This window comes from Columba livia, chromosome 13 (assembly GCF_036013475.1).
Source record: "Columba livia isolate bColLiv1 breed racing homer chromosome 13, bColLiv1.pat.W.v2, whole genome shotgun sequence".
NCBI classification, from domain to species: Eukaryota; Metazoa; Chordata; class Aves; order Columbiformes; family Columbidae; genus Columba; species Columba livia.
The window spans coordinates 8886094-8912297 of NC_088614.1; the positions used below are offsets into that span (position 1 = coordinate 8886094).

At 38.1% G+C, this 26204-nt stretch overlaps 1 protein-coding gene across 7 annotated transcripts in view; it reads right to left on the minus strand.

The window, feature by feature from the left end:
* Nucleotides 1-26204, minus strand: part of CDH13 (cadherin 13) — a 460421-nt gene that overhangs the window by 32715 nt on the left and 401502 nt on the right. For all 7 annotated transcript variants that reach the window (XM_065028885.1, XM_005504744.3, XM_065028884.1 and 4 more), the window contains 2 exons: nucleotides 23225-23407; nucleotides 21981-22234 (listed from right to left, as the gene is read on the minus strand). In XM_065028885.1, the coding sequence (XP_064884957.1) occupies nucleotides 21981-22234; nucleotides 23225-23407 (437 nt within the window). The remainder of the gene's footprint in view (nucleotides 1-21980; nucleotides 22235-23224; nucleotides 23408-26204) is intronic.

The following is a 26204-nucleotide window of genomic DNA, read 5'->3' on the forward strand; positions in this document are numbered from 1 at the left end:
TGTGCTTTCTCGCTGTCCAGTTATTTTGGTCAGGCAGAGTTTGAGAACTTGAGATTTTTGCTGGAATATCCAAAAAGCTGGGCAGAGCCCCAGCTCTGACCTGTTAGATGTCTGAGATGGTCATTAGCATAGTTCATTATTCATGCAGCAGATATTATTGTGTTTGAGCAGTAGGTCTGATCATTGGCCAAAACTTAAATTCTGTCATTATGGTGGCACTTTCAAAAACTATTGAATGAACCGGAGAGTGGATCTCTTCCATCCCTCATCCCAGGAGCTTCCCCTCCAACATCTGAAATAATGCCATAGGAAGATGTCATTAAGGAAAGACTCCCCTCACACCCTTCCCCCCCCACCCCCATACGTTAGGATTAAAATGAATTTGACTTATACTAACCTTTGACTAATAAATTTTGGGCATTGACACCACACTATTCAGCAGGAAAAGGGAAAAGTTACAGGCAAACGGGTTTCCTCATGCAGGACAGAAACATAGACATATCAATTATCCATTATAACTGGATTAGCTGGAGACAAGACTTGAATTTATGCCTTAGAAAGCACAGAATCCCTATGGATTTGCCATGTGATCCTCAAGTCCATTTAAATAAACTATACTATAGATTGACATTACACTTCAAAGATTGGTAAAGTACTCTTATTTCAAAAAAATGAAAGTCTAAAACATACTGAGTTTTGGCATTGAAAAACAAAATCTCTTTTAACTGAAAGCCTTCTCTTAATTAATCAGAGAAACACCTCTCATAAAAAAAAAATCATCAGTTGCATCAAAATTTCTTTGCTGTACCTCCAGGGGAAGTGACATCATCCTACCGAGATGCACATGGCTGAATTCAGAGTTGCTCACAGACAACACTGCACACTCTTACTGCTCTTTGCCAAGACTTTGCTTCACGCTTGAAAAATGCGCCGTCCTCAGGGCTGCTGAACCAGGTGTTCCAGCAGCCAGTTTGAGGATCAAAACTTCAATATCTACAGCCATGAAAAATTTCACATTTTTATAAGCTATTACTGCGTTAATATAGATTACAGGACAAATTTGGACATTAGAAATTATAAGAAAACTACACAAATACTGAAAACGCTTGGCTTATTTACGCTCCACAAAAGTCACTCAGTTTTACCACTGGCTTCCCCAGAAGCCGAAATTATCCCTTAGGAAACATTTGGAAAACAGTCAAACGCTAGTGCATAGTGAGATTCCATCAACCCAACATGTCCTTCCACTTAATAACCATTTAAACATTAGTCAATACCTGAGCTTTATCTCCCTCAAAAATGAGTTACTAGAATAGTAACAATGCAGATCATTATTCCATTTCACTTCTTTGTTTCTTTTTTTATTGTTGTTTTTATAACTTTGCAACAAAGGTATGCATGAAAATATGAAACAAGGACAGCCTAAACAATTCCTAGTCTATTGTAAAACTGCAAATTCTCAATTAACCCCGAAACAATTTAAGAAGATTCAACACTTCTAAAGTAATGAGAATTTAAAATGGATTGTATTATCTTCCCTGATTGCTCTACAAAGCACTGTTGGCTGTGCAAATAAAAAAGTGAATTGTATAACCTGTGATTTGGCAGAGGATATTGTAAAAGTAGTACTTTGTCTTCCCCACCACATTTTTTTCTTATTGTAAGAGCATGTTGCAGTACAGTTAGGATGATTGTTCTTCGCTCATTTTTTTGAGGGCTCTGCTAGCAAAAGGTTTAGAATAGACTCATGAAGAAAAGCACAGTAAAAAAAATAGAAGTATGGAATACTAATCTTCACTTCCTACTTTTCACTTTAGTGGGATCTGCTGATTGCACAGCAGTTTTGAAAATCAGACCATTTATTTAGGCACGTAAATATGAACTTATGTGCCTGTATGTACCTACTCAGTTTTGAAAATCAGAAGCCCATTGATACATCTGTATGGATGTATACATATGGATGTTCTCTGGTGTGCCAATTACTGTTTATTTTGGACTTATTCTACACTGCAGTAGTGCAGTTTAGTGCTGCTTTGTGGGGCTTCTTTATTCAGTTGGGTGTTTTTCACCTTAAACCATGCCAACAGCTTACAGTTGCCAAGGGCTTATATGACAACAGGGCATGGGCAAGTGGACATAACCTATTTTGATTGTGACCTCCTTGCACTCAGTTTACATCCTTGCACTATCTATATGCCAGGTATTGCAAAGTAAGGAGAAAAAACAATTCCCTTAGACTGGAAATCACCTGCTGTGTAGTTTAAGCACATGCCATAAATACAGATCTACAAACAGATGCAGAGAGGCTGTAGACACAGAACAAGAGCACAAATCAGAACATGCACTTGGCCTATTTGGTACAGAAGTAGCAAAACCATGGAAATGATTTTAGATTTATAAATGGCATCTTTGCCTTCATATAACACAGGAAAACAATTCAGAGAACAGCTCCTGGGGTTGCTAGCAGACATGCATGGTGCCGGTGGTGTCAGCTTGATTAGCACAAAAGACTGCTACACAGAACAATGATGATAACATGGACATAGAATCCTCATCAGAGCCACAACCTTGCGCTAGCCACAAAAAGAATTTCACAGCCGACAGCACAATAGCCCAGAGTGTCCCAGGAGAGCAGCTGGGAACCGAGACATAATCAGCTGCTGCTCCTGGCAAGGGCTTCCAGAGCTTGGTAGTCACCAGACTCTTCCCACGTGTAGTCAAGGGGTCTTAGCTTTAACAGAAAGAGAAGGAAGACAAGATGAAGTGGTGCCAAATCTGTGCTGAATGACACATCTGCACCAGTCTGATGTGTGGTATTGACAGGAATTAACCTGAGCGATTTAAATAGGCTTGTCAGGGTGGTGGTTTCCAGCCTTGCACATATGAAGGCTGATCAAGTCACATTGTACAGAGACTGTCTGACCAGAAAGACACAACAGAAAGGAAGTGGCACGGTGGCATTGGCCCCGTGAAATATCTCTCCGTTTCTGTAATTAGGCTTTGCCTAACAGGGTGAGAGACTGCAGACAGCAAGGTGATGCTCTGGTGAACTAGTGAGCAGGCTGGTCCTGAATGAGGACTTGGAGAATTGGACTTTGAATCCCAGCCATGTCACGATGGAATTAGGGAAGCCCTTTAATTCACACTATGCTCCCAATTTAGCTTTAAAATGGTGAGGATGTATTTCTGCATTGAAAAGCTTATCAAAGGATAAAATCTGTAAATCATTGCAGAAAGACTGAAAACATATAGCAATGAGGGCCATCAAAAGTACCGAAATAGACAAAAAAGAATAATTTTAATAGCTTTCTAAGGATACAGAAATATATTTACAGGCATTTTAAAATTGTATGGCTGTTCATCTTATTTTTTTTTTTAAACTATGTTTAAAACATTTAAACCCAGATGAGTAAAAATTCAGGTTCTCTGTGATACGTAGATATATATATGTGTGTGTGTGTGTGTATACTCACTGGTCTTGGGTGAAACTGAGCATGTCAAAATATTGATAGTTACCATTTTCATAGTGTTTTAATCTGACTGGCAGGTGTCACTATCAGAAATACAAGAATGATTATTCATATATTAGATTTCCAGATCATATTTGCTGCTTTTATAGATCCTGGTCCCAGTGACACAAGTGAAAAAATATCGGTTGTATAGACCAAATATTCCACCTAAGAAGTATAGATACACGTTCATATTTTGAATGAAAAGCGTTCACACTATCCGCATTTCTGAATCCATAGCAGTTCACCTGCAATTAGGTAACAGGCTGAAGTTGCCATATCTGTCCTGCCCCTGCTTGGACTACACCACATAATGGCCATCTCTGAAATTTTTCTATGAGCTTTTCATTCAGGTAAAATCATCAGTGGGGAAGGTAACTTTGTATTGTCTGTGCCTAGGAGCTCAGCATGAGACCTCCCTTTTGCCTTTGAATGAAAAAAAAAATCCCTAAATACAAACATTATGTAATCTTTAAATCCAGCCAATATGAATTTCATCTCATCAAGTCCACCTGAAAAACCAAGAGCAACTACCTCTGGAAAAAGATTCACAGGTATTTGGGTGAGACCGGTGTTGCAATTACAGCATAAATATATGTGCCAAGTAAACAACAGGGGTTCTATGAGAAAGACAAAAACGCCTCCCAAAATATGTGTAACATCAAAAATTTGGATTAAAACTAAATTGTGCTTCATATGCTTTATGTAGGGATGATATAATGAAGAGCTTTCAAGATCAACTTGCTCCCCATCATGCTCCATGATTTCCACTCTGCTCTCATTACCTTTTGCCTGCACTAATTATGGCAGCATATGGCACCAGAAAGAGTAGAACAGAAACCTTATTGAAACACAGCAATTCTCCAGCTGAAATACACTCCAGACTCATTAATGATGACACACTGTAGTTTTTCTGCTATTTTTACTATACGATAACAAAGGTTTGGCTGCTCCCATATAGGTTTATCTTATAAGTTTGTGACAGCAACCTACGTTTCACATATGTAATAGTAATTCTCTAACATAGATGAAATCTAACGCTCTCTAACTACATTAACATTTGATTTTGTAAATATATTTTTAGTGCAACTTCCAGGCTTGTATTTCTATTTTAAAATGCTTGTGTCAGTAAAGGCATTTGAAGAATGTCTTTGGAGCAGTTGTGAGGTTTCAATTTTTTCCGATATTAAAAACGATGCTGATGAATAAATTGTATTAATTTCAATGTGCAAGAGAATATACAGGTTTGCTTTCCATTTTATACCCAGTTATAAAGCTACTGTCTAAAATAGCCCTAAACACTATGTTGTACAGGTCAGTAACACATGATCCATGGTCAGTGTGACACAGCATGTCCTAACAATAGACAGGTGGCATTATTAGGGATAACTGAATTCACCATATTAACAAAAAAAAGCTGTCAATGAAACAGAGAGATTGCCAGCAATACTTGTATTTACCTTATCACATTAGCTTAAAGTATACTACCAGTAAGCAGTTCTGTGGAAAATCAGTTATTCAGAAGGACTTTCCATACCTCCTTTCAATACTACTTCCTCACACGCTTTCCCATCTGGACACCTAAACACTTTTTTCTTTCTTAATGACCCCTGAAGAGCTCTAAAGTTTCCACTGGTGCAGCGATGGTTTGTAGTCAAAGTGCCAATGGAACCACTCACCCCAGTGTCATTGGCACTGCTCCTTTTCAATGAGTACAGGCAGTTAGCGTGGTAGTGTTGTCAGAACTATAAAATTACTATTTTGGGCATGAGATCATGACAATTTCAACATAATTCTTGTTACTTAGAGTGGTCTGTTATGTAGGAATATCTGAGCAATAATTCAAAGCTAAGCCTTTTTTTAGTAACTTATTAGCAATTCAGATAACGTTCCCTAAAACAACAATAACACATCAACAGGCAAACAGCTGTGTCTGGGGGGCAAAAACTGATCAGTTCTGGTTTCCCTACACAGACAAACCACATTGCTGTTGGCAAGGGGATATGCAACGCTGCTCCAGCACCCACCAAATCCCCCGTTCCAGTTTGTTTTCAACACGCTGCTCCATACCCAAGTGTGTGGGCCTTGTGCTTCCCCAGGGAACGCACCAGGCAATTTCCCTCTATTTATAGATTTATCAACTGCTCAACGTGCTGTTTTGCAACAGGTCTGTGGTTTGCGCATAGGAGACTTGGCTACCAGGCAATTCAGGTGCACATGTGACGTTTGAGGATCCAGAACAACAGTTTGGCAGCTTTGGGGAATCGGTAACATTAAGTATTCATAACAGAGCTAACAATGATCCCTGTTGAATAATGGCAATGGATTAATTATCCAATGTACAGGACACTTGTAATGCAACAACCCATGCAGCACCTACCAAGTCAGCCAGTTGAATTGCTTCTTTAGTTATAGCATTTTTCTATTCACATGTGTAATATGAATCAGCAGAAAAAAAAAAAATCCTGCATTAAGCTCAGTGCTATGAAAACCAACCTGTTACGAGTACTAGCTAATTTAAAGCCAGCCCAGATATCTATCCACCGTGCTGCAGACACAACCTCAAAAAGCATTTCCATTGCGGGCAAGGACTAAAAAGCAACCAGAGAGTTTCACATCACAAGGAAAACAGCAGCGTAAGTGCTTCATCACAGAACGTTACTGAGACAAAATGTAAATTTTCTTTCATTTCAAAAGCTACAGGTTACATAGGTTATAAGAGAAATTATAAAGGCAACAGCGCTGATAGCCCATTAAAAGGCTTTTTCAGATATTTTCTGGTCAATTGTATAAATGCATGTGTTGATTACTGATCCTCAAAGCTTTCAGGAACTGTCTTCCCCATATTTAACTTACACACTGCAGGTTGTGAACTAAGCATAGTTGGGCCATCTCTTCCCATTAAATATATGATCATACAAAATGCATGGTTTTGAATTTGGATAGAAATGCTGTTACTAAAAGTGTGGCTACATGCTAAATGTGCAGCAGAGGCTGTAAATTATCTCCTGCAGAGGTTCAGACATGCTCGAATTGCTTAGGCTAGGTTCTCTGGAAAAAAAAAAAAAAAAAAGAAAAAAAACTATATATATATATATATATAAAGCAAATTTATCTAAAATACACTGTTATTAATCAGAATAAACATATTATTAATGAAATCTAAAACCTGAAATAAATCACATTTTCTGGTGACATTGTTGAGAAAGGTATTAGGTCTGATGCATTTTTAAACTTACTGAAGATAGAGGATTTGATTTATGCAATAACCATTTTTCAGCTTCATGAAGCAGATTTATGGACTTGCAGACTGTATTTTCCCAGGCTAGAAATGTCAACTTAGAGTACAATTTAAAAGCGAAAATTAAAACCCCCATCAATGTTGTGCTACAAGTTGCTCTGTGCATTTTTGGCCACTGAAAATTCATGTTTCTCTTTGATAAACTGGACATACTCCAGGGTGAATTCATTAGCTACGCACTAGTGCATGGCTTAGCTCTGCAGGCTGGGCATGGCAATCTCTGTAGTAACTCACTGCAGCTGTTTTTTTCCTGGGTGATCTAAAGTGGTTCTCAAGTTTCTAGGAGTTTATGTACAGACATAAGCATGCACATACTTTATTCTAAACCTATCTGAACAGGCATCATACTTCTCTGGCTTCAGTACCAGTCTGGCACGTGAAATAATATAATAATCCCCATGCATGTCTGTTGGGAGGCACAGTGGGCAGGATACACACACCCCTAAATTCAGTGATGCTGCAATTCTCTATCTACGATGACATGATCAAAACAGAATGAAAAATTAGATGAAATTCAGTTTCTAGTCCCCCACCACTGAGAAAGATCAGATGAGAAAATGGTTAACTAATTAGTTATTTGTGTGGGGAAACAATAGGAGTAAAACTCTTGGTAAACATGAAGGAAGAAACAGGAGAGTCATTACAACTAGAAAAATAATAATAAAAAACCTGCCAACAAAATCTACAGCAATTAATCAGATGAAAATACTAAAATTGTAATAATGAGGCAGTTAAATACAATGTTATGAAAAGGAAAAGACATTTTGTTATTATTGTACAGTCTTTCAAACATTTCTCTATACTGCAATCTAATTTTCATTTTTTCTTTTTCCTTCAGGGCAAAAAAAATCCTAGAAGCTGAGGTGTAACAACAACAAAAAAACTCACAAACTCATTTATGTATTTTTAAATCAGAAGTGATTAGGGCTATGGTTAAATGAACCCAGAGGCTATAACTATCTGAATTATACCTAAAGCTCAGGAATAATACACCATATCTGGGACTAACACACTAGTATAATCAGGTTGTTGCTGTTAGAATAATTGTAAACACATGCAAATCAGTAGAAGTTTTTTCATTGTAGCAATTGTGCCTCAAAAGCTAATCAACGTGAGATGAGCTGAAAGTTCTTTATAAACTACCTAGAGAAGGTTTTGGCAGCAAAACTCTATCAAGTTTCTGCACATGCCAGTTCTTTGCAACTGCGCTTCCAGCAAAAGCAGCTTCTCCCCCGGCAAATCCATTTGCTGTTTTCTCTTTCAAGCGGGGGGTCCCGGTAGCTCTTGAAAATACGGGAATTTTTGTATAAGAGCCCAGCAGATTCACTTCTAAAGTGTCGCTATTGAACACAGCCATGAAATAATACATTTCTAGAGATTCAGCGCGAGTTGTTTTTTTCCAAGGGATGGACAGACGGGAAGCGGCTCACTCCCGTGGAGCATTAGTCCATTGGGATCAATACATTCCCAGGGGACTGGGGATCCCACTGCCCGGAACCAGCTGGTCCCAGCAACGGATCACTCCTGCCAGCTGCCATGAAACCTCTGGTTTGCCCTGGCTAACAATAAAGGCACAACAAAACCCCTTTGCCTGGAAGCTGTCCCAGAAAGGCTGGGCAGGGAGCTGCGAGTCTGGGCTCCAGCGCAGGTTTGCGCCACACAAACACACTGACAAAATCCAGCCCTGGCCCCTATTAACATCAATTAACTTCGAGACTTGCCTCATAAGGAAGGAAGGGAATTAATATTTCTGCAAATTAATTTCCAAAAGGAAAGCGTAACGAATTGATGAACATGCTGAGTAATCATTTTGGCACAGTTTGTGTCCCATGCCGACCGAAGGCCTTGGCGATACTGATGCCTTTCCAAGCAGAGGTCACTGCAGCAGCCGCCCCTGTGAGCTCCTTTAGCTGTTTCTTTCACATTCGCCTTTTTGTTGCCTTTTCCTCCCCAAAACTTTTCAAAGAATTACAGTCCAGTATAAATCTAGAAGACGTTGGGAGTATGTTACCCCAGAGATGCTGAATAACTCCATGTCACTCTGAAAACAATTAAAAATAAAGTCTAGAACTATCATCAGCCATTCTCCCTATTGCCAGAGGAGCAAGAAACACCAAGGAGGACATTTTTTGAATTGGTTCCTGCAGATGTAGCAGAATGATTTCCATTGATACCAAGCATCCACAACTTTTCCTATTAATTACAGATGTTGATTGGGAAGTGAAAAATATTCACAAATGACACACATGGAAAGAACAGTATTAAATCTGAATATACACGTGTGGGATCTCTGGGACCACAGCTTCTGGCTGTCCTCAAGGCATTGAGAATTATTAATAGCACGACTTTCCTCTATATTATCCCATACTACATGTAATAATTTTTACCCTTCAGTGCCAGATAAAATGCTAGGAAAGAGTGCTGAAAACTATTCATTTCAAATGAATTAAAACTGAAATGCTCCCTTGATTTATGTGCGGGAATCTATACTAGAATTTGAAAAAGGAAAAAGTATGACATATCTTGGTCATGCTCACTAGTAAAGAAAATAATTACCTCTAACAGAAGATTAAATTATGATCCTCAGTGTGGAATATGATGCTTTTGTCAGTGTTGTGGGTTTTTTTTTCTTTTATTAAAGACTGAAACTTTTACTAGGGAAAAATATGCCCGCTATTTATGAACTTTATGAACTATAGCGGTTTTAGTTTGGTTGGTTGGTTTGTGGGTGGGTTTTTTTGTTGTTTTTGTGTGTCGTGTGTTTTTGGTTTGGTTTGTATTTTTTTTTAATGAATAGCTGGAAAAAATTGGGTGGCGGGAAGGGTGGGAAGTTGAACTACAACAGAAGATGAACTACAACAGGAGCCAGGAAACAGGTGGTGGCCAAAACAATGCAATTCCAGATAAAGGAATCTCATTAATTGTTAATGGATTTGAGACTGTAAACATTGCTGAATGGACAGTTATTTAAAAGTTAAGGAGACCTTGAATATGTAGTATCTCGCTGAAATTTATTCTACCACAGAAATCTGCATCATCGTTGCAAAAAGCAAAACAATTGACAAGATAAACGTTTTGTTAGAAAATAAGTTGCGGGCTCACAAGGCCTCAACCTTAAAATCACTGGACAACATTAGTTAAAGTCATGAAAGCGATGCCATGAAGGAAATGTCTGCTCAGTCTGTCAAGTCAAGATTGGGAAAGAGAAAGATTCCAGGCAATGAAGAACAAGAGGCTGAGTCTCTGTCTTGGATAAAGTGGGAAATACTCATCCCTTAAACAGGAATGTGAAGTAGCTGCTGTGAAGAAAAATTAACTACAGTAAAGGACAGACACAGCGATTCAAAGAAAAGATATCACATCAATCACCTGGCAATTTTCTTATCCCTAAGTAACTCTGTGGAACAAAAATTTCATTATAAAGGCCAAATACTTAGAAGTTATTTGATACCTGGGATCTAATTCGTAAGATTTTCTTCAAGGAGAAAAAAAAAAAGGGGGGCTTAAGGGCTTCCCTGTTTATATCACGTATTTCAGCCAAAATATTTACATAAAAGTATATTTACTGTGATAACCCAGCATAAATATTTTCACTAGTGTCCTCATAGCTTGGCGACAAAAGAAAAATAAAAAAAAAAATGACTAGCGTATGAAAGGACAAAATTTAACACACAATAAATCGACCGTGCAATAAGTCGCAATTCAGGAAGAAAATCTGTGAAGAAGCTGATACTGCCAGAAAAGTAATGGAAGTAGTTTCCTGTGCTGACAGAGCTGGGGCTTTCCTGAGTTGGCTGAACTTGCACAGGACTTTTTTCTAAGATTCAGCTATTTCTAAGGCGTTCGCCATAACACAAGAGATGATAGGAAAGCAATAACGTTCTGCTGAGTTAGAAAAGCCTCGGAGTTTCTTGGCAGGTCACAGTTCGGGGCCTGGTGGGAAAAGCAGCCACATTTCTTCTCGTTCCCTCTCTGTTCCCCATCAAGCACATAACACTGTCCCACCAGCTCTGTTTAAACTGCCTGTGTGAGACAACTAGTATAAAATATGCAGCTGGTGCAGGTTTCCCTCTCCAGAATCTCAGTTTGGTGAGATATCAGTTGCTAATCCTCTGATTATAAGAATGTGTTTTCACATACTTGACAGGCATAATCTTTAGTGGCAAAGATCCACATTGGAAACCAGACTTAACCAAAGTAAAAGGAAAACACTGATCCTGGGAGCTGAGCCCAATCCAGGCAAAAAAATGTGGCTTGAACCATGTTTGTTCTCACATTAGAGCAATGCCCGAGCAGGCTTTGCTGAACTCCAGTGCAGGAGTGTTGGACTAGGTGACCTTCAAAGGTCTCTTCCAACATAAACTATGATTCTAGGAGATACGGGGAGTTCCTAACACAGTCGAAATATTTTAGAATGAAACAGAATCAAATCAGACTGATTTTGGTCACAGTTGGGATCCAACCAGTGAGTGAGTTCAGAGTTATTAAACTTCTTGTTCCCTATTTAAACTATGAAACATCTATTGTGAAGATTGAATCCTCAAAAGGTCATTGCAGGAGCAGGAAATAAGGATGTATTTTTTGTAAAGAGTTAGACTTTTATTAACTTTTTTTTTTTTTTAGTAGCCTATATGTTCCTATATTTCCTCTAAATTCCTAGTTTCTTCATGAAAAATATTTTATACACACACAAGCACATGCAAATAAATTTATCCAAGAAGGCTTTCTCAAGGAAATTCTATGAATTATTCACACAGATATGAGAATTGCTCTTGTAGGCATTACTTTTGGAAAACTACAGAGGCACTTATGTAAAAACTTGCACTAAATTGATGTTTTAGTAAAACACATATCCTTATCACTGCTGAGCATCAGATTATGTTTTCAGCTGCATACTACAATTCATGAAGATGATAATGGTAATTTCATGTCACTATGTGAAAAATATAAACAAGGCTGTCTAATATTTGATTAATGGTCTGACTTCAGCTGGAGGAACTAGAAATTCTCATAGGGGTTATAAATCAGTGAAGAGCCAACAAATTAATAACTTTGTTTCCATAGAAATGGAACTCAACTAATTCCATAAAATATGTCACTCTGGTCTTATTATTGCAGCAATTAAGATGTTTTTCCTTTTAGTTCTTTAGTTTAGCTTTGTTTAAAAATAACTGTATTTGTAGTAGGAAAACGGGCTGTCTGGCTGCTTTTGTCTAGTTAAGTAGCCCAGAAGAACTAATACCCGCCGATTAAAAATACTTTCCAACGTTGCAGCCTTCGATAACAAAGAAGGAAAGAGTAGGTGAGAAATTCAGTACATGTATGATAAAGTATATAACATTCAAGAAAAATTCACACTACCATCCAATCCAATAACATAAAGAAAATAGCACATTTATACCTTGCTAATACTAAAACAAATTAACTTTCAATTTTTTTCCAGCTGATTTTGAAAATACTATGCACTTCATGGGTGCAATTCTTACAAAGGAAAATTAATTCTCTTTTATTCTTTTCACAATAATAGGCAATCTCTTATCTGAGGTTTACTTGACTGGATACACTGACCTATACAAAAAACATGCAGCCACTTGCTGTCCTAAATGTTGGAGCAATGTGTGATATCATGTCACATATTTTCCTTTATTTTAGGCCAGTTTCTTTTGCTTGGCTAACTCACTGTCTTTAATGGCCACGACAAATGAAAAGGGAAGTGTGATTTACCTTTTCTAATCTCTATGAATCAGATTCTCAGGCATTCAAGCTGTCCAAATGCACTTTAAAATCCATGGACTTCCCTCCTACCTGTCTGGCCCTTATCGCTTTTCAAGATTGTGTATAACTGTGTCTCAGTTGTTTTATTTATAATGTCATCAAGTCCAGGTCGTTACATTTGTTATAGGTTGCTGTGCTGAATCCACCCCCCGACACCTCTGTTTCTGCCTGTGCCTTCAAGGGACGTTAAAAAATGAAATACTACTTTTCACTTGTCAAACAAAACCAGTAAAAGTCAGATTCCACAGTCAGCTGTATTCACTCGGCGCATATTCATTGTAACCTCTCTTGTCTAACTGATGTTACTGCAAAACAAATTTGGGTCTGCACGTGTAAATATTAAGAGAGAATACTGACAGAAATTGATTCTGCTGGATATTCTGCAAAACATGTCACAAGATATGTGGAGATTGCAAAAATGTCCCTTCCATATATATTTCAACATGTGATACATGACCCCATGTTTTTTCAAATAAATAGAAAATTAAAGGATATTCTTTATTTGCTAAAAGGTGCATTTGTGTTTTAACACTGCTCAGTAATGTTCCTTTGGTGATTAGAAAGCATGTACATCTGAACGCTTGCTCTGATATGCTGCCTACTACAAATCTACTCTATACAGCACAATTTTTTATCATGTTCATCATCATAAAGGCCAAGCCCTTTCAGATGTACATTAAGCAACATGACAAATGCGTGTCAGTTAAGAAATCTGCTGAGCAATGATGGAACACTTGAAAAAGTTAGAGAAAAAAGTTCCACATAAGTATTCATTTATAACACAAAAAGAGCTTTTATTAGACGTTAAAGGAATTAAGTACTGAAAAGACAGGAAATCAAAAAATTACAGCTGTTAATTTAACCTTATTTTGCCACACTGACCGTTGCTGATAAACTTTATATCTAGGCCTTGTTTGACTGCAGTCTGGTACCAATGAGCCAAATACTTCACCAACAGTCTCCCACTGTTTAGTCATATATATAGCTTTATTTTCTGCTTGATATCTATTGCATTCAGTGCACACAATATATAGGGCTCTGTAAATCCAAGATACTTAATCCCCTCCTAAGCTTCTTATTAACCCTTATGTCTCAGTGACTCTGTGCTATTTAACCCTGAGTTGGATGCCCAAGAGTTAAACTTCTCATGCACTTTTCCCTTGTCATTAGGGATCCAAATGTTTTGCCAGCCGCCTTCAATGCACGTCCACAGCATCACTGTGGGATGAATTTTAATGTTTCAATTTGACAGACAAAAAACGGAGGCCTCAAGACCTACAAAGCTAAAAGTATCTGCTATATTTTCCTGAAGTAACAGAAGCTGAAATTAAAAATCTCACCTAAGTGCATAAGGACTCATTCAAAGAGTTACAGTTATACAATGCTTGAAGCTATTATGGGCTTTTTCTTTTTTTTTTTTTTTTTCCCTTATACTTAAATACCTAAATTCTGTCACAGATTCCATAAGTCAAACTAACTTAACACAATTAATATGGAGATATGCAAAACTGAGTGTTTTCTTTCTCTATTAAAATGTGTTTTAAACACTAGTTAATAGCTTAGAAGCTTCCAGGGCCAGAAGCAACTCTAGAGTGCTTCATTTGGAAGCTGCAAACCTTGTGCCTTACTAATACAAAAATATCTTGTTTTAGCCTGAAGCATTATCAGATAAACTCTGTGGCTGCATTTGTTTTTTTTAATGTATAAAATGCTACCAATGACCCAGGGCTCAATCACCAGAGAGGCTGAGCCTTAGGCAGGTAGAATTCTATTGGAAATTTCCCATATGAAAGAAAAAAGAAGAAATATTATTCTGACAGGCCCATTAAAATAGGTAAATGTGTAAAAATTCTCCAGGCTTTGGCCTCTTCAATGAAATCTGGGTGAGAGAGGTTAGTATCTCCAAGGCAATGCTATGCTAAGTACTACCCAGTGGAGCTGCCCCAAGGGATCACAGGGATAACAATTATCTAGCTTTATGTAGAGTAGGCATGCGTGTCTCCGTAGGCCTATTTACCTAGATGATAATGGTCATAAAATTAGGAAGAAGTCAGTCCCTAGCAATTCACATTCGAACCAAGAATGGATCTGCAGGCTCGCTGCTGCTTAACAAAGTGCATAATTTCACTCTTACTCAGAAACTATTTTACAGAAATTGTCATTCTTATTACTAAGTTAATAGAAAAAAATCCAATTGAACTCTACAAGACTTTTTTCCTATTACAGTAACATTGCGGAGCTCAATTTAGTAAAAATGAGTGCTTAAACCTTCTGACAATTTCCTCACTGAACTTAAATTCCACTCCAAGAACAACCATCTGTGAGTCTGAAAGAAGGTGGGTTCTTTATGCCTTGAAATGCACAGACCAGGGATGTCTCACAGCTGAGCAGCATCTGCAAACACATGACAGAAATTTGGGAAAGCTTCTGCTCCGAGATGAAATCCTAAATCCAGACTCAGTGGGAATTTCGCCACTGAACTGAATGTGTCCATGGTTTATTCTGTCTTTATTCTGGAGATGGCAAATTAATGAAAACAGACATAATATTGGCAACTCAGATCTTCACAGGAAGGCAAAAAGCCATGAAAGAATGACAGTGTTTTTCTTTTCCAAAGAGGACTTGAATTCCAGACAGCACCCACTCTGGTGTCATCTGAGACCTTTACCTGCTTAAAAGACAGAAGTGCTAAACTCCACAAAAACAAAAAAAATGGCAGAATTATATATTTCCACTTGATGACAGAATTCTGGCCTCGATGTGTTACCAGTCTTCCTGGAAAACTTTAATAAAAGTGCTCAGTTTTCCAGCTTTTGCCTTTGTATAACATAATGCTGGCCACTGGCGTGACAATCTTACATATTACCAGTCCAAATAAATGTCTGTCTAAGCACAGACATTTAAAACTGATAGTTTTAACTACATATGGATGTGCACACGTGACCTAACTTGGCTGATTGGGACTCAGGAATTCAACGTCTTTAAAATATTAACAGAAATTCACACCACTCCCTCCCTGTCAACTTATCTCCTCATATAGTGTCCCCAAACTTGATAGCCAACTTCTTATAATCAAGATACTCTTTACTTCTTCCAGAGGAAAAATCCTGCCTTTTCTGAAACTAGAAGAGAGCAGTAATGACAAAGTGAGTTATTGTCAAGATCTGACTTCCACTGCAAGCATAAGTTGTGACTGATATATTCTATTGTTACATTTCTCAAGAAGATCTGCAATATTGTTTAGTCAGTGACATGAAAAATGCGCCCTATAATTTCACAGTTCACAGCCATTCATTCTGAGTGCTGACATGGTTGAAATCATAATGTGGTATAATATTGTCATGCAGGATAAAGACAGAGGGTCTAATTAAACTCCCCCTTAAATGTTACATTCATCCTTATTAATCAAGAATTTAGGATTCATCAAGTAATACCGAGGGAAGTTAAAATTGGTTTCTATGACTTATTTGATTACACGGAAACACAGATTCTCAATTCTATCATCTACAGCTTTAATATCAACATATTAGGTATGATTTATGCCAACAGAGTAGGAACAGTTGGGAAATTTTAAAAATACGATCTTCTAACAAGTATTGTCAGGAGTGACAAAGTCTGGCTTCACATAGCTGGGTTCCCTGCAAAACTATTAATCACTGCACTGAGAATTCCTGGGACCCCTGCTTTAGGTGGTCTTTAATAGCTTAATTCAGACACTTCTGCTTTTTCAGGGACTAAGCAAAGAGAGAGGGATTCATCTTTTTTTCTAAGGAAAGGGACACTGCTCTTCAGGAGAACTGCCTCATTCCATCTGGGTGAAAATTTGCTCTCTGCTCTGCCTCCTTTCCTACTAGGAGAGGGTAAGGAAAAAGGTTCTATAGCAACCTGTTCATGTACATTAATCTTTCCCCTCAAACCTTGGCAACAGCTGGGAAAAAACAAGTAGTAAAACAAGATGTTAACATAGGTAAGACAAAGGAAGTACATGAGTTCCACCACCTCCCAGAAGGCAAAAGCCGGCATACCAAAGCGTAGAACCAAAGAGTGAGATGCAATTGTCCTTAAGCACTAAAAATTAAGATATACAAAATCAGACAAGGAGAGAAGAGCCCTAATATGTGCCTCAGAGATAGAGAATATCAGCAAGACAGCAAAAAGAAACAATGGGTGACACACAGAGGTGTTCACCCCTGGGAGAAGCATTAGAAGCAACTGAGAAATCAAGGACTCCTAGACCCTCCAGGGTGGTAAAAAGGAGAGGTTAACAGGTTGGTTGTAAGTTAAACAAGCCACAGAAGGGCTGTGAGTAACAAAAGGGCTGAATAACAGACTTTGGGAGGCAGCCTGTCAGCATCTGTTCATGACTCTGAGGAAAAGAAGGTTCTGTGTAGCTCCGATATCGGAGCTGACAGGGTTGGAAGTGGCTTTCCCAAATGGTCAGCATTAAATGCTGTCCACAGCATTTATAGGACACGGTTTCCAGATTTGGCAGATGTTTTAATTCTCTCAGCACCAGGATTTTACTCCAGTCATTCATTCTCTTCATTCTTATCTCAGTAGCTCACATCAGACATATTTTTATTTAATTTGATTTTTTTTTTCCCAGCTTCATTCTCCACATTAATTCAGACTCAGTGATATATCTGCACAGTGCTGATCAGCTACAAATCACCTCCTGAACAGAAAGAGGGCCTGACTTTACTCTTAAACCACAAGTGTGCTTCCAGAGTTCCATCGGTGTGGTCATGAGTATGAGATGTGAATGAGGGACGCGCAGCACCATTCTAGAAGCAATTTTGCTTCTTTCCCATCTTACTGCAGACCTAAAGAATTTGCTGCATGGGAAATTAGGGTTTTGTTTACTTTGTTCAGTAAACAAAATGTGGAAGTCTGTTTGGTCAAACAAAGAAAAAAGGCAGGTATTTTTACATTAATTTTTCCCTTTGAATATATTATTATGATAATAACACATATTATGATAATAACACATATCACAGTGATTCTGCACACAGATAATACTAGCACATTCAAGACCATTTCAGCAAAGACTGTTACATAGGATACTGTTGAGCTAATGGCTGACTAGTGAGTAACTGAAATTATAGGTGGTAGTTGTGTAGTAAGAGGGAATTTCTTCCAGCAATGATTAAATCTCTCCTTTCCTGGCATTGCTTGCTGGATACTCCAATATACACAGCTCTCTAGAGTCAGTGTTACTGCATTTTGAAATTTTGCAGGAAAGACAGAAGAGGAAAAACTTTGTGCTTCAAGCAGATTCCCTTTCTACCTGGCTTTCCTTCTAACTTAAAAAAGAGAATGGAAAACAAAAACAATTTACACTGTTCAATATAGAGCAACTTCTGATCTAGAGATGTGCTACAAATTCCCAATGGCTGGATTCAGGCAGACCATAAATAAAGCTGCAGAGCCAACTTGAGATGCTCTTGGGTGCAACTTACGGTGAAAAACTCTGGCACTGCATGCTGAGAGAGTAGCTCAGCCATTCATTTATAACAGTAGAACTATTCTTCTGTCTGTACAAGGAAAACAAATCTCCTGTTGTTAGGAATCAAAGATGAGTCCTTCAGACTCTAGGAGACGTATTTAACAATGACTAAGTATGTTCCTTCATAAGCATTCACTCTTTAAGACTTTCTATCCCTCTCTCATTATCAAGTACTTCTCTAAGTGACTGTAGCATATCCCAAAAAGCAAGTTTATTGACCTCCATCTGCAACAAAAGTGCTTTAAAAGGGCTTGATGTGCAAGCAAGTATGCAAAATTGATCCCTTAAGTGTTTGTGAGGAAGGTGATTTGGAGCCTTTTCCTTCTTCAGAGGGGGTTCAGGATCTCTGAAAGAATCCTGGCAAGAGACATGAAAAAGGCTTTTTGAATTGTCTTTGCAATTCATGGCTTATATATTTTCTACATGTAGGGGTGGTGATCAGCAGTAAAGAGAAGTAACAGAACTAAACTTGCTTTTTCCAGTGAATTCTCCTTAGTTCTCTCATGTATTTGAGATTTGAAAGAAACTCACTGGACTGTAAATCCCACTTCATTGTAGTTTCAGCACTGGTTTACAGAATTTTAGGCAACCTATTTTTGACAAAGAGTACATAGCTCATGGTTGTTACTGAGTTTGAAACATTTCCGTGCACTTCTATCAACTCCCTAGGCACTGACCCCAAAGTTAAGATGATAAAATATAAAGCAAAATGTGTCCCAGTAGTAAAAAAATCACATTCCTGAAGCCAATGGCCAGTCCATTGTCCAGTGGTGCTTGGTGAAATGACAAACAAACAAACATGATCAGGTTTGATTCAGCATCTGTTAGGTTCAGCCTTATCCCCATGGTCTGATATTCAAGGATGAAGCCTCATTAACATACACACTGCAGTATAGAAAAATGCACCTTACATAAAGAGAAACAGAGTCTGTCCACCTTTCAGATAGACCAGCAGCTGTTATTTGGAAATGATAACAATAATAAACATGACTTTACTGCCATTTTCAGACCAGCAGAGCGATCAAACCCACAGCCAGTACACAGGCAGTGCTACAGCTGCAGGTTATCGGGCTGCTGGATCCACCACATGCTGTTCTCATCTGACGTGATCAGTTGCAGACAAATGGAGATCCACTGGTTTGCACTTCCACTAAATTAATGATGTGGTGAAATAAGGTGACCAGGATCAAATTAAAGGATGTCAACTTCCAAACAAAATTTGGCTTTCAAATGGCAACAGTTGAGACTTGAGCACTTAAGACCATGTTCCTGTGCTTCCAGAACCCACTGCCATTATGTGGGGTCAACTGGATTCAGGTGCGGATAAAAAGAATTACGCACACAAATATATATCTAATTTACATATATTGCTTCAGATATTTTTGGCCGTCTTTCATATTCCCATGAAACTCACTGCAGATTGGGTCCCTTTACTAAGTTCTCCAGCTTCAAATCCTGCATTCTAATTTTGCTTAATGAATTAGATATGCTTTAGAGCTATAATAAATTTTTCTTGTGAAGATATTTCTGAAGCATTGAGTCACACGGCTTACTGAGAATAAGTACTGCAATAATATATTTACATAAATAATTTAAAATCCAAGAGCACAGTAGGTAATAAAAATATATTGCCATGATAAACCATGAAACCCGGAGAACAACGTTGCTTTAATTAAAAATTACAAATACACTGCAGCAAACAACTTATTTACACGGAGTTAAAAATCTAACGATTGAATATCTTGGACTTGTTGAATCCAAAGAAGGAAAAAATACTGAAACCAATCTCTTCACACAGACAAAAATACTGAGGACTGTAACTGTGTTTAATTAAGATCTACTGTTAATAATGGATTTCAGAGTGTGAAGCTCTTCTTTTAATTTCCCAAGGTAGAAAATGTTATTAAATTTGGCCTTTAACTTCTCATTGACATGTACACTTGAAACTTCTGATTAAAATTTCAGAGGTTGGTAAGAAGCACCCAAAATTAAACTCCTAAATCTGGCACAAAAATAACAATGATCCCTGATTAAGAAATCAAATTTCAGAAACTTCATTACCGTTCTATTAATAAATTGTTGGGTTATAATTAAAATGGGGCCTGCTGGATTTCTTTCATTTTTTAATTCTAAAAAAGTCGGAAACTGCAGAGGGAATTAAATGCTTAAAAAAAAAAATGGGTTAATGAATCTAAGAAACGTGATCCAACTTTAACAGGTTCCTTTTCTTTCTGCGGTGATCCCAGAGGAACTGACAGTACTTTCCATCCAAAGGTACATGTTGAGGAAAATCACTGGTTCTGTCTGCTCCTTCCTTTCTCCAACCTCCATCGTCCCAAGCTCACTGCACACTTTTCACAGGAAATAGTTGTGAAAGGCAGTGCTAACCTAGTTTTAAACCGGCATAATTCAGTGTAAGATGAAACTTGCTGCCTACATTATTTGGCTGGCCAACATGAGTACGTGGTTCTTATTTCCAGGATGATGTTTTTGCCTTTGCCTTGAGTTCCTTTGAAACGTGATCAGAAAGAGCTGACACCATGAAAGTTCACTGCTAATCGTGCACGGACAAATAGCTGGAGCTCAAGGGACAGGCTTTTGAGTCTTAAAGGTACTTGGAGTCATATTTTTTTCAATATAATACATTTTTGCCAGCTTGTTTGAGTTTTTAAATGAAAATCTTTTCTCAGTCTGCAAAAACACTTCAAGCTGAAGAATAAGAAAGAGAATTGCTTCAAAAGTACAGCTGTCTTTAGGAATTGGTACAAAGTAAGCCATGTTTTTCAAAGAGATAAGTAATTTGAATCTGGTTCAGATATGCAATGTTCAAAGAATAAATTCAATCTAAATGTGGGCAATGGCACAAGTGGTTTCTATACACTATTCATGGTTCCTGAAATGCTTTTGTGATGTTATACCTAGTAGAGTAACTACATTTCCTGATTACAAATAATCATCAGCCACTCCTATAAGTTTTATACAGAAAACTAACTAAAAATATCCCTGCGTTTAGACATATCTCAGTTGCTATGGGATGAAAATAAAGAAAAAAAAGTAACATTACTGATTCTCTGTTGTTCTTTTGTTTAGATCCATCTGCAAATTTTGGACAGATACACACTTTGTTGGGGGTGATGTACATTGTTCACAAAGCACACACTACATAAATTTGGTATTCATTGCCTCTTGCAGACACAAAACATTGCTTGCTTGTCTATTTAGTGTAATATCTCATTTAAAAGTCCGCATTATGCCTGCTTGGCCTTTATTTTATCAGTATAATCATAGTAATGACTCTGATGATATAATTTATAGCAGCACATGTGTGGGATTATATTCTCGTAGCACAGAAATAATAATTTACTTTCATCTATCCGGGCAAGGCCAAGTCTTAGCTCACTGCAGCTTCAGTGTTTCAATGGGAAATATTTTCTCAGCCCTTGAATGTAGATGGACAGTAATTATTTCACTGAGGGACATTATAAATTGTCACAAACTGACTTAAACCGTATGTAAAACAAATAAATTATTTCTATACACATTTTCAATTTTTACACATTTTCTCAGGTTCTCATGAAGGAAGAGGAATAAACAAGCTGTCATTTTGAAACACTGTGCAAAGCTATGTCTATTGCTCATGACACTTGTTCTCCTGCAGTAATCTCATAGTTGGAAAACTATTGCCCTCTGTCTAATGCAGTTCTTTGTTTCCATCATACTGAATCTCTCTGTTGCAGGGAAAGAAAAAAAAAAAAACGAAAACAAAAGAGAAAAGCCACTTTATATGTTCAGCCCAGACTAATTTAATTCTATACTGGAAAGCAAATTTTCAGGTGCAAAAGACATACTCCCTTTGTGATGGATGGAAATTAGAGGATACTGCACTCACCTGATAGTCTGATGTTGCAGAGTATCTGGATCAGTGGCATTTACCGTTAACACAACACTGCCAACGGGGATGTTTTCTTGTTTTGTCACTCTCATTGGGTTTGGGTGGAAAACTGGTCCTTCATTCACATCCTCAACCGTGATCTGAACTGTTGCTGTGGAACTGGGGCCATAGGTGATGTCTGGAATCAGTGGGTCTTCATTTTCTACTTTGATCAGCAATGTGTGAAATGCCGAAATCTCATAATCTAAAGGCTGCAAAACATATCATAAAATCAGAATACAAGGTGTAAAGACAGTACTTAACAGTTTTTCCATTGCAAACTTGCAGAAGACAGAATTAGCCAGAAAGGGACAACAGCATTTGTGGCATCTGATACTTGGTCAGAGTTTACAACTACCATTGTGTCTAATGCTGAAGTACATTAAAAATAATGAATGGAATGTAATAGACAAAAGATGGAGATGTACCTCTATCCAAGACCATATACTTTTTTTCTTTCCACACCTCATACATATAATTTAATTCTCATATATACATGCCTATTTAGGATACAATATGCATTTAGCAAACAAATCAGAGTCATACTTAGTAGCTACTTATGATAAGTAACATAAGGCTATCTTCTCAACTCCTACCTTGAAATCAAAAGCACCACAGTGGAAAAACATTCAATTTTTCTTAAGAATTGAAAATGCCTCTTCTGAGGTCAAACAGAGAAAATTCTGTTACAGGCAACAACCAGGGAAATATATATAGATATTCAGATTTATTAAGCATGAGATCTAAGCTAATCTTCATACCAAGACATATCATCCTTTTTCCATGATACTTTAGAACTGTGGCTACAAAGGTGTCTCTCCAGTTCAGTATAAAGCCACAGCCCACATTTCCCTGGTATTTGCATCTGCGTTCTCTGGGAATGAAACTTGGCCCTTGAATTCTGACTGTACCTGAGTCACAAACAAAACTTTCTTGTAAAGTGTCACTATTAATTGTGATGCTTACCACAAAACTAGCTGTTATTTAAGCACAACGGCAATATAGTTATCAACAGGCAGGTCCTTATGACTAAAGGAGTAAGGTTACTGTGACAGAAGCGGTTATACCTGTTGTTTGGACAAAGGCTGGTAGCCAACTATATATTTTTGAGTAACTTATTCTTGCTGTGCCTTCTTTTATGCGGTAAGTGCAGTGGGTTGACCTTACAGTAATAATACAGTACAACAGCAAACTGCACTTACTTTGACAACTGAGAGCATTCCTTCATTAGTCTGGGGATTGGTATGGATTTCAAAACTCTGCCCTGGATTTCCATTGATAATGGTGTAGACAGCTCTCCATGCTCCAGTTGCTGGGTCATCTTGGTCACCAACGGTTAAGTTTACTATTACACCTGTGACTCCTTCCTTTACTGTGGCTTGAAACTAGAAAAAAACAAACAAAAACAACATAGAGGAAATAGTTACTATTTGCAGTTAATGACCACACAGACATGAAAACCCAAGCCAGCATGAATTATTTACCACAACAGGAGAAAGCTGTAATCCTTGACTGAAATGGAATGTTATAGGCTCTAAATTATACATTCTCACTCATGAAATATGAGGTAGCACATTACAGCTGCTCTCCATTTAATAGATGGCAGATAAGCAGCAATGGGATAGGAATCAAGCTTTGGAAGATTCTGAACACAAGATGACAGTTCATCTTGTATTAGTGGAAAAGTGAATCCTGAAAAGACGTAGAGTGCCACATAGATGCAGACGCTATCAGAAAGGGAATTATACACATAGCTAAGCAGAAGAGGAGGCCGACTAATAAAGCCCATTCTTACCCTCTAATGTACTATTATCTACAAATAATCCAGTTTTGCACTTCAGACTATTATTTTCATAAATTCCCTCACCCGTGTTATTTTTTGTTATACTGTTATCAATACAAAAAAACCCCATTTTTCACATAAAGTGTTCCCATACTATTTTTTGGGGGGGAGGTTGCTCTAAGAGACTCAAAAATAATTAGACCTCATGCTACCACTTTGTCTGCATAACTATAAGTCAGTGTTACTTTCTTTTTTCAGTAGAAGAATTTTTTATGACCTTGTAAAGTTTGTTGCAGTGCTGTACTCTTCAGCTGGCCAAGCCCTATGAGAAAATTCTCTAATTTACTATCCAGGCAAACAGAGTATAACATCATTCTTATTTATGTAGGAAAAACATTAAGCTACCCATTGGAAAAGCTTGTAAGGGTCAGATTTAATAATACTCCTCACCTTTCAAGTACTTGAGGCTGACGTGCTAAAAGCACTGTATATAAGAGTGATAAGATAATACCTGCTTTATAGGTGGATAAACCAGAATGATAACATACCTAATCCTGAGAAGTGCTGAACATCAGCAGTACCATTATAGATCATTAGGAAATCTTAGCATTTCTAGGGATTAAGCCTTCAAAAGTCCAAAATTACAAACTTTAATGACACAAATAGGTTTTGCCATTTGTGCACAGCTTAAAAGCTACATCATCGGTGACATTATATCACCCAAAGGAAAAATATCACCCAAGTGGCTTCAAGACCTGAATAGAATAAATGCCTTTTGTTCTGCCTTACAGACCACACGATGTCATAACACTACAGAAAATTTTGTGAGAATATTGAATCCAGAAAGTGGCATTTTATTAATATATTGATTTCTCAGTCTGGACAAACAGTAAGTAAAATTGATTTCCTCATAGAAAATATGGAGGAAACAACTATGTCTTTTCCTGTGTTCAGTTATCTTTTTTTTTTTCCTTCCAATAGATTTGACTTAAATTTTCAACGCCTTTTTCAGTTTAGCTGCATAACTTGAGCATGTGCATTCAGTTCAAGCTTTCCAGCCTCAAATTTGATTTTATAAAAGGATGACATTAATAATTTGCTATTTCTATCTTCTTTGGTATGTTTAACAAAGAATGTGAAGATTCTTTTGATTTTGGTAGTTAATATGTAACAGGTTGTGATTGAGCTGTTTCAGACAGATCATTAAGCTCATTTGCAGTCTAATGAACCCTAAGTGATAATATAATAATATTTTTGCTTGATTTGAAACAAATCAAAAGAAAAGCACTATTGAGAATCTTGGAAATAACAGAGTGTGGTGGGTCGACCCTGGCTGGATGCCAGGTGCCCACCAAAGCCGCTTTTCACACCCCTTCTCAACTGGACAGGGGAGAAAAAATATAATGAAAGACTCACGAGTCAAGATAAGGACAGGGAGGGATCACTCACTCGTTACATCATGGGCACAACAGACTCAACTTGGGGAAATTAGTTCAATTTGTTACTAATCAGTAGGATAATGAGAAATAAAAAACTAAATCCTAGAACACCTTCCCCCTCCCCCCACTGCCCCGCCTTCTTCCCAGGCTTAACTTTACTACCTATTTTTCTACCTCCTACCCTTCAGTATCTCCTTCCTCCTCAGAATGAGGACTCCTCACACTCTTCCCCTTCTCCAATGTGGAGTCACTCCCATGGGAGACAGTCCTTCACAAACTTCTCCAATGTAAGTCCTTCAGGAACACACCGCTCCAGTGTGGGTTCTCCACCTAGGGTCACAAGTCCTGCCAGCAAACCTGCTCCAGAGCGGGCTCTTCTCTCCATGGGTCCACAGGTCCTGCCAGGACCCTGCTCCAGGGCAGGCTTCCCGCACGGTCACAGCCTCCTTCGGGTAACCACCTGCTCTGGTGTGGGGTCCTCAACAGGCTTCAGCTGGAGACCTGCTCCACCATTAACCTCCACAGGCAGCTTGTGGAGATCTGCTCCACCGTTGGCCTCCACGGGCTGCAGGGGACACAGCCAGCCTCACCACGTTCCCCACTATGGGCTGCAGGGGAATCTCTGCTATTCAAGCACCTCCTCTCCATCCTTTCTTAAAGACCTTAGTGTCTACAGAGTTTTTCTTGTGTATTTTCATTCCTCTCTTCCAGATGCTGGTGTGCAGTTGGCTTTTTTCCCCTTTTAAACTATGTTTTTGCAGAGACCCTACCACTGTTGCTGTTGGGCTGGGCCTTGGCCAGCGGCAGGTCCATCTTGGAGCTGGTGGTGTTGGTGCTGTTGGACATAGGAGAAGCTTCTAGCAACTTCTCACAGAAGCCACCCCTGTAGCCCCCACACTACCAAAACCTTGCCAATGTAAACCCAGTGCACAGAGGAACGATTACCAAGGCTGTATTCCT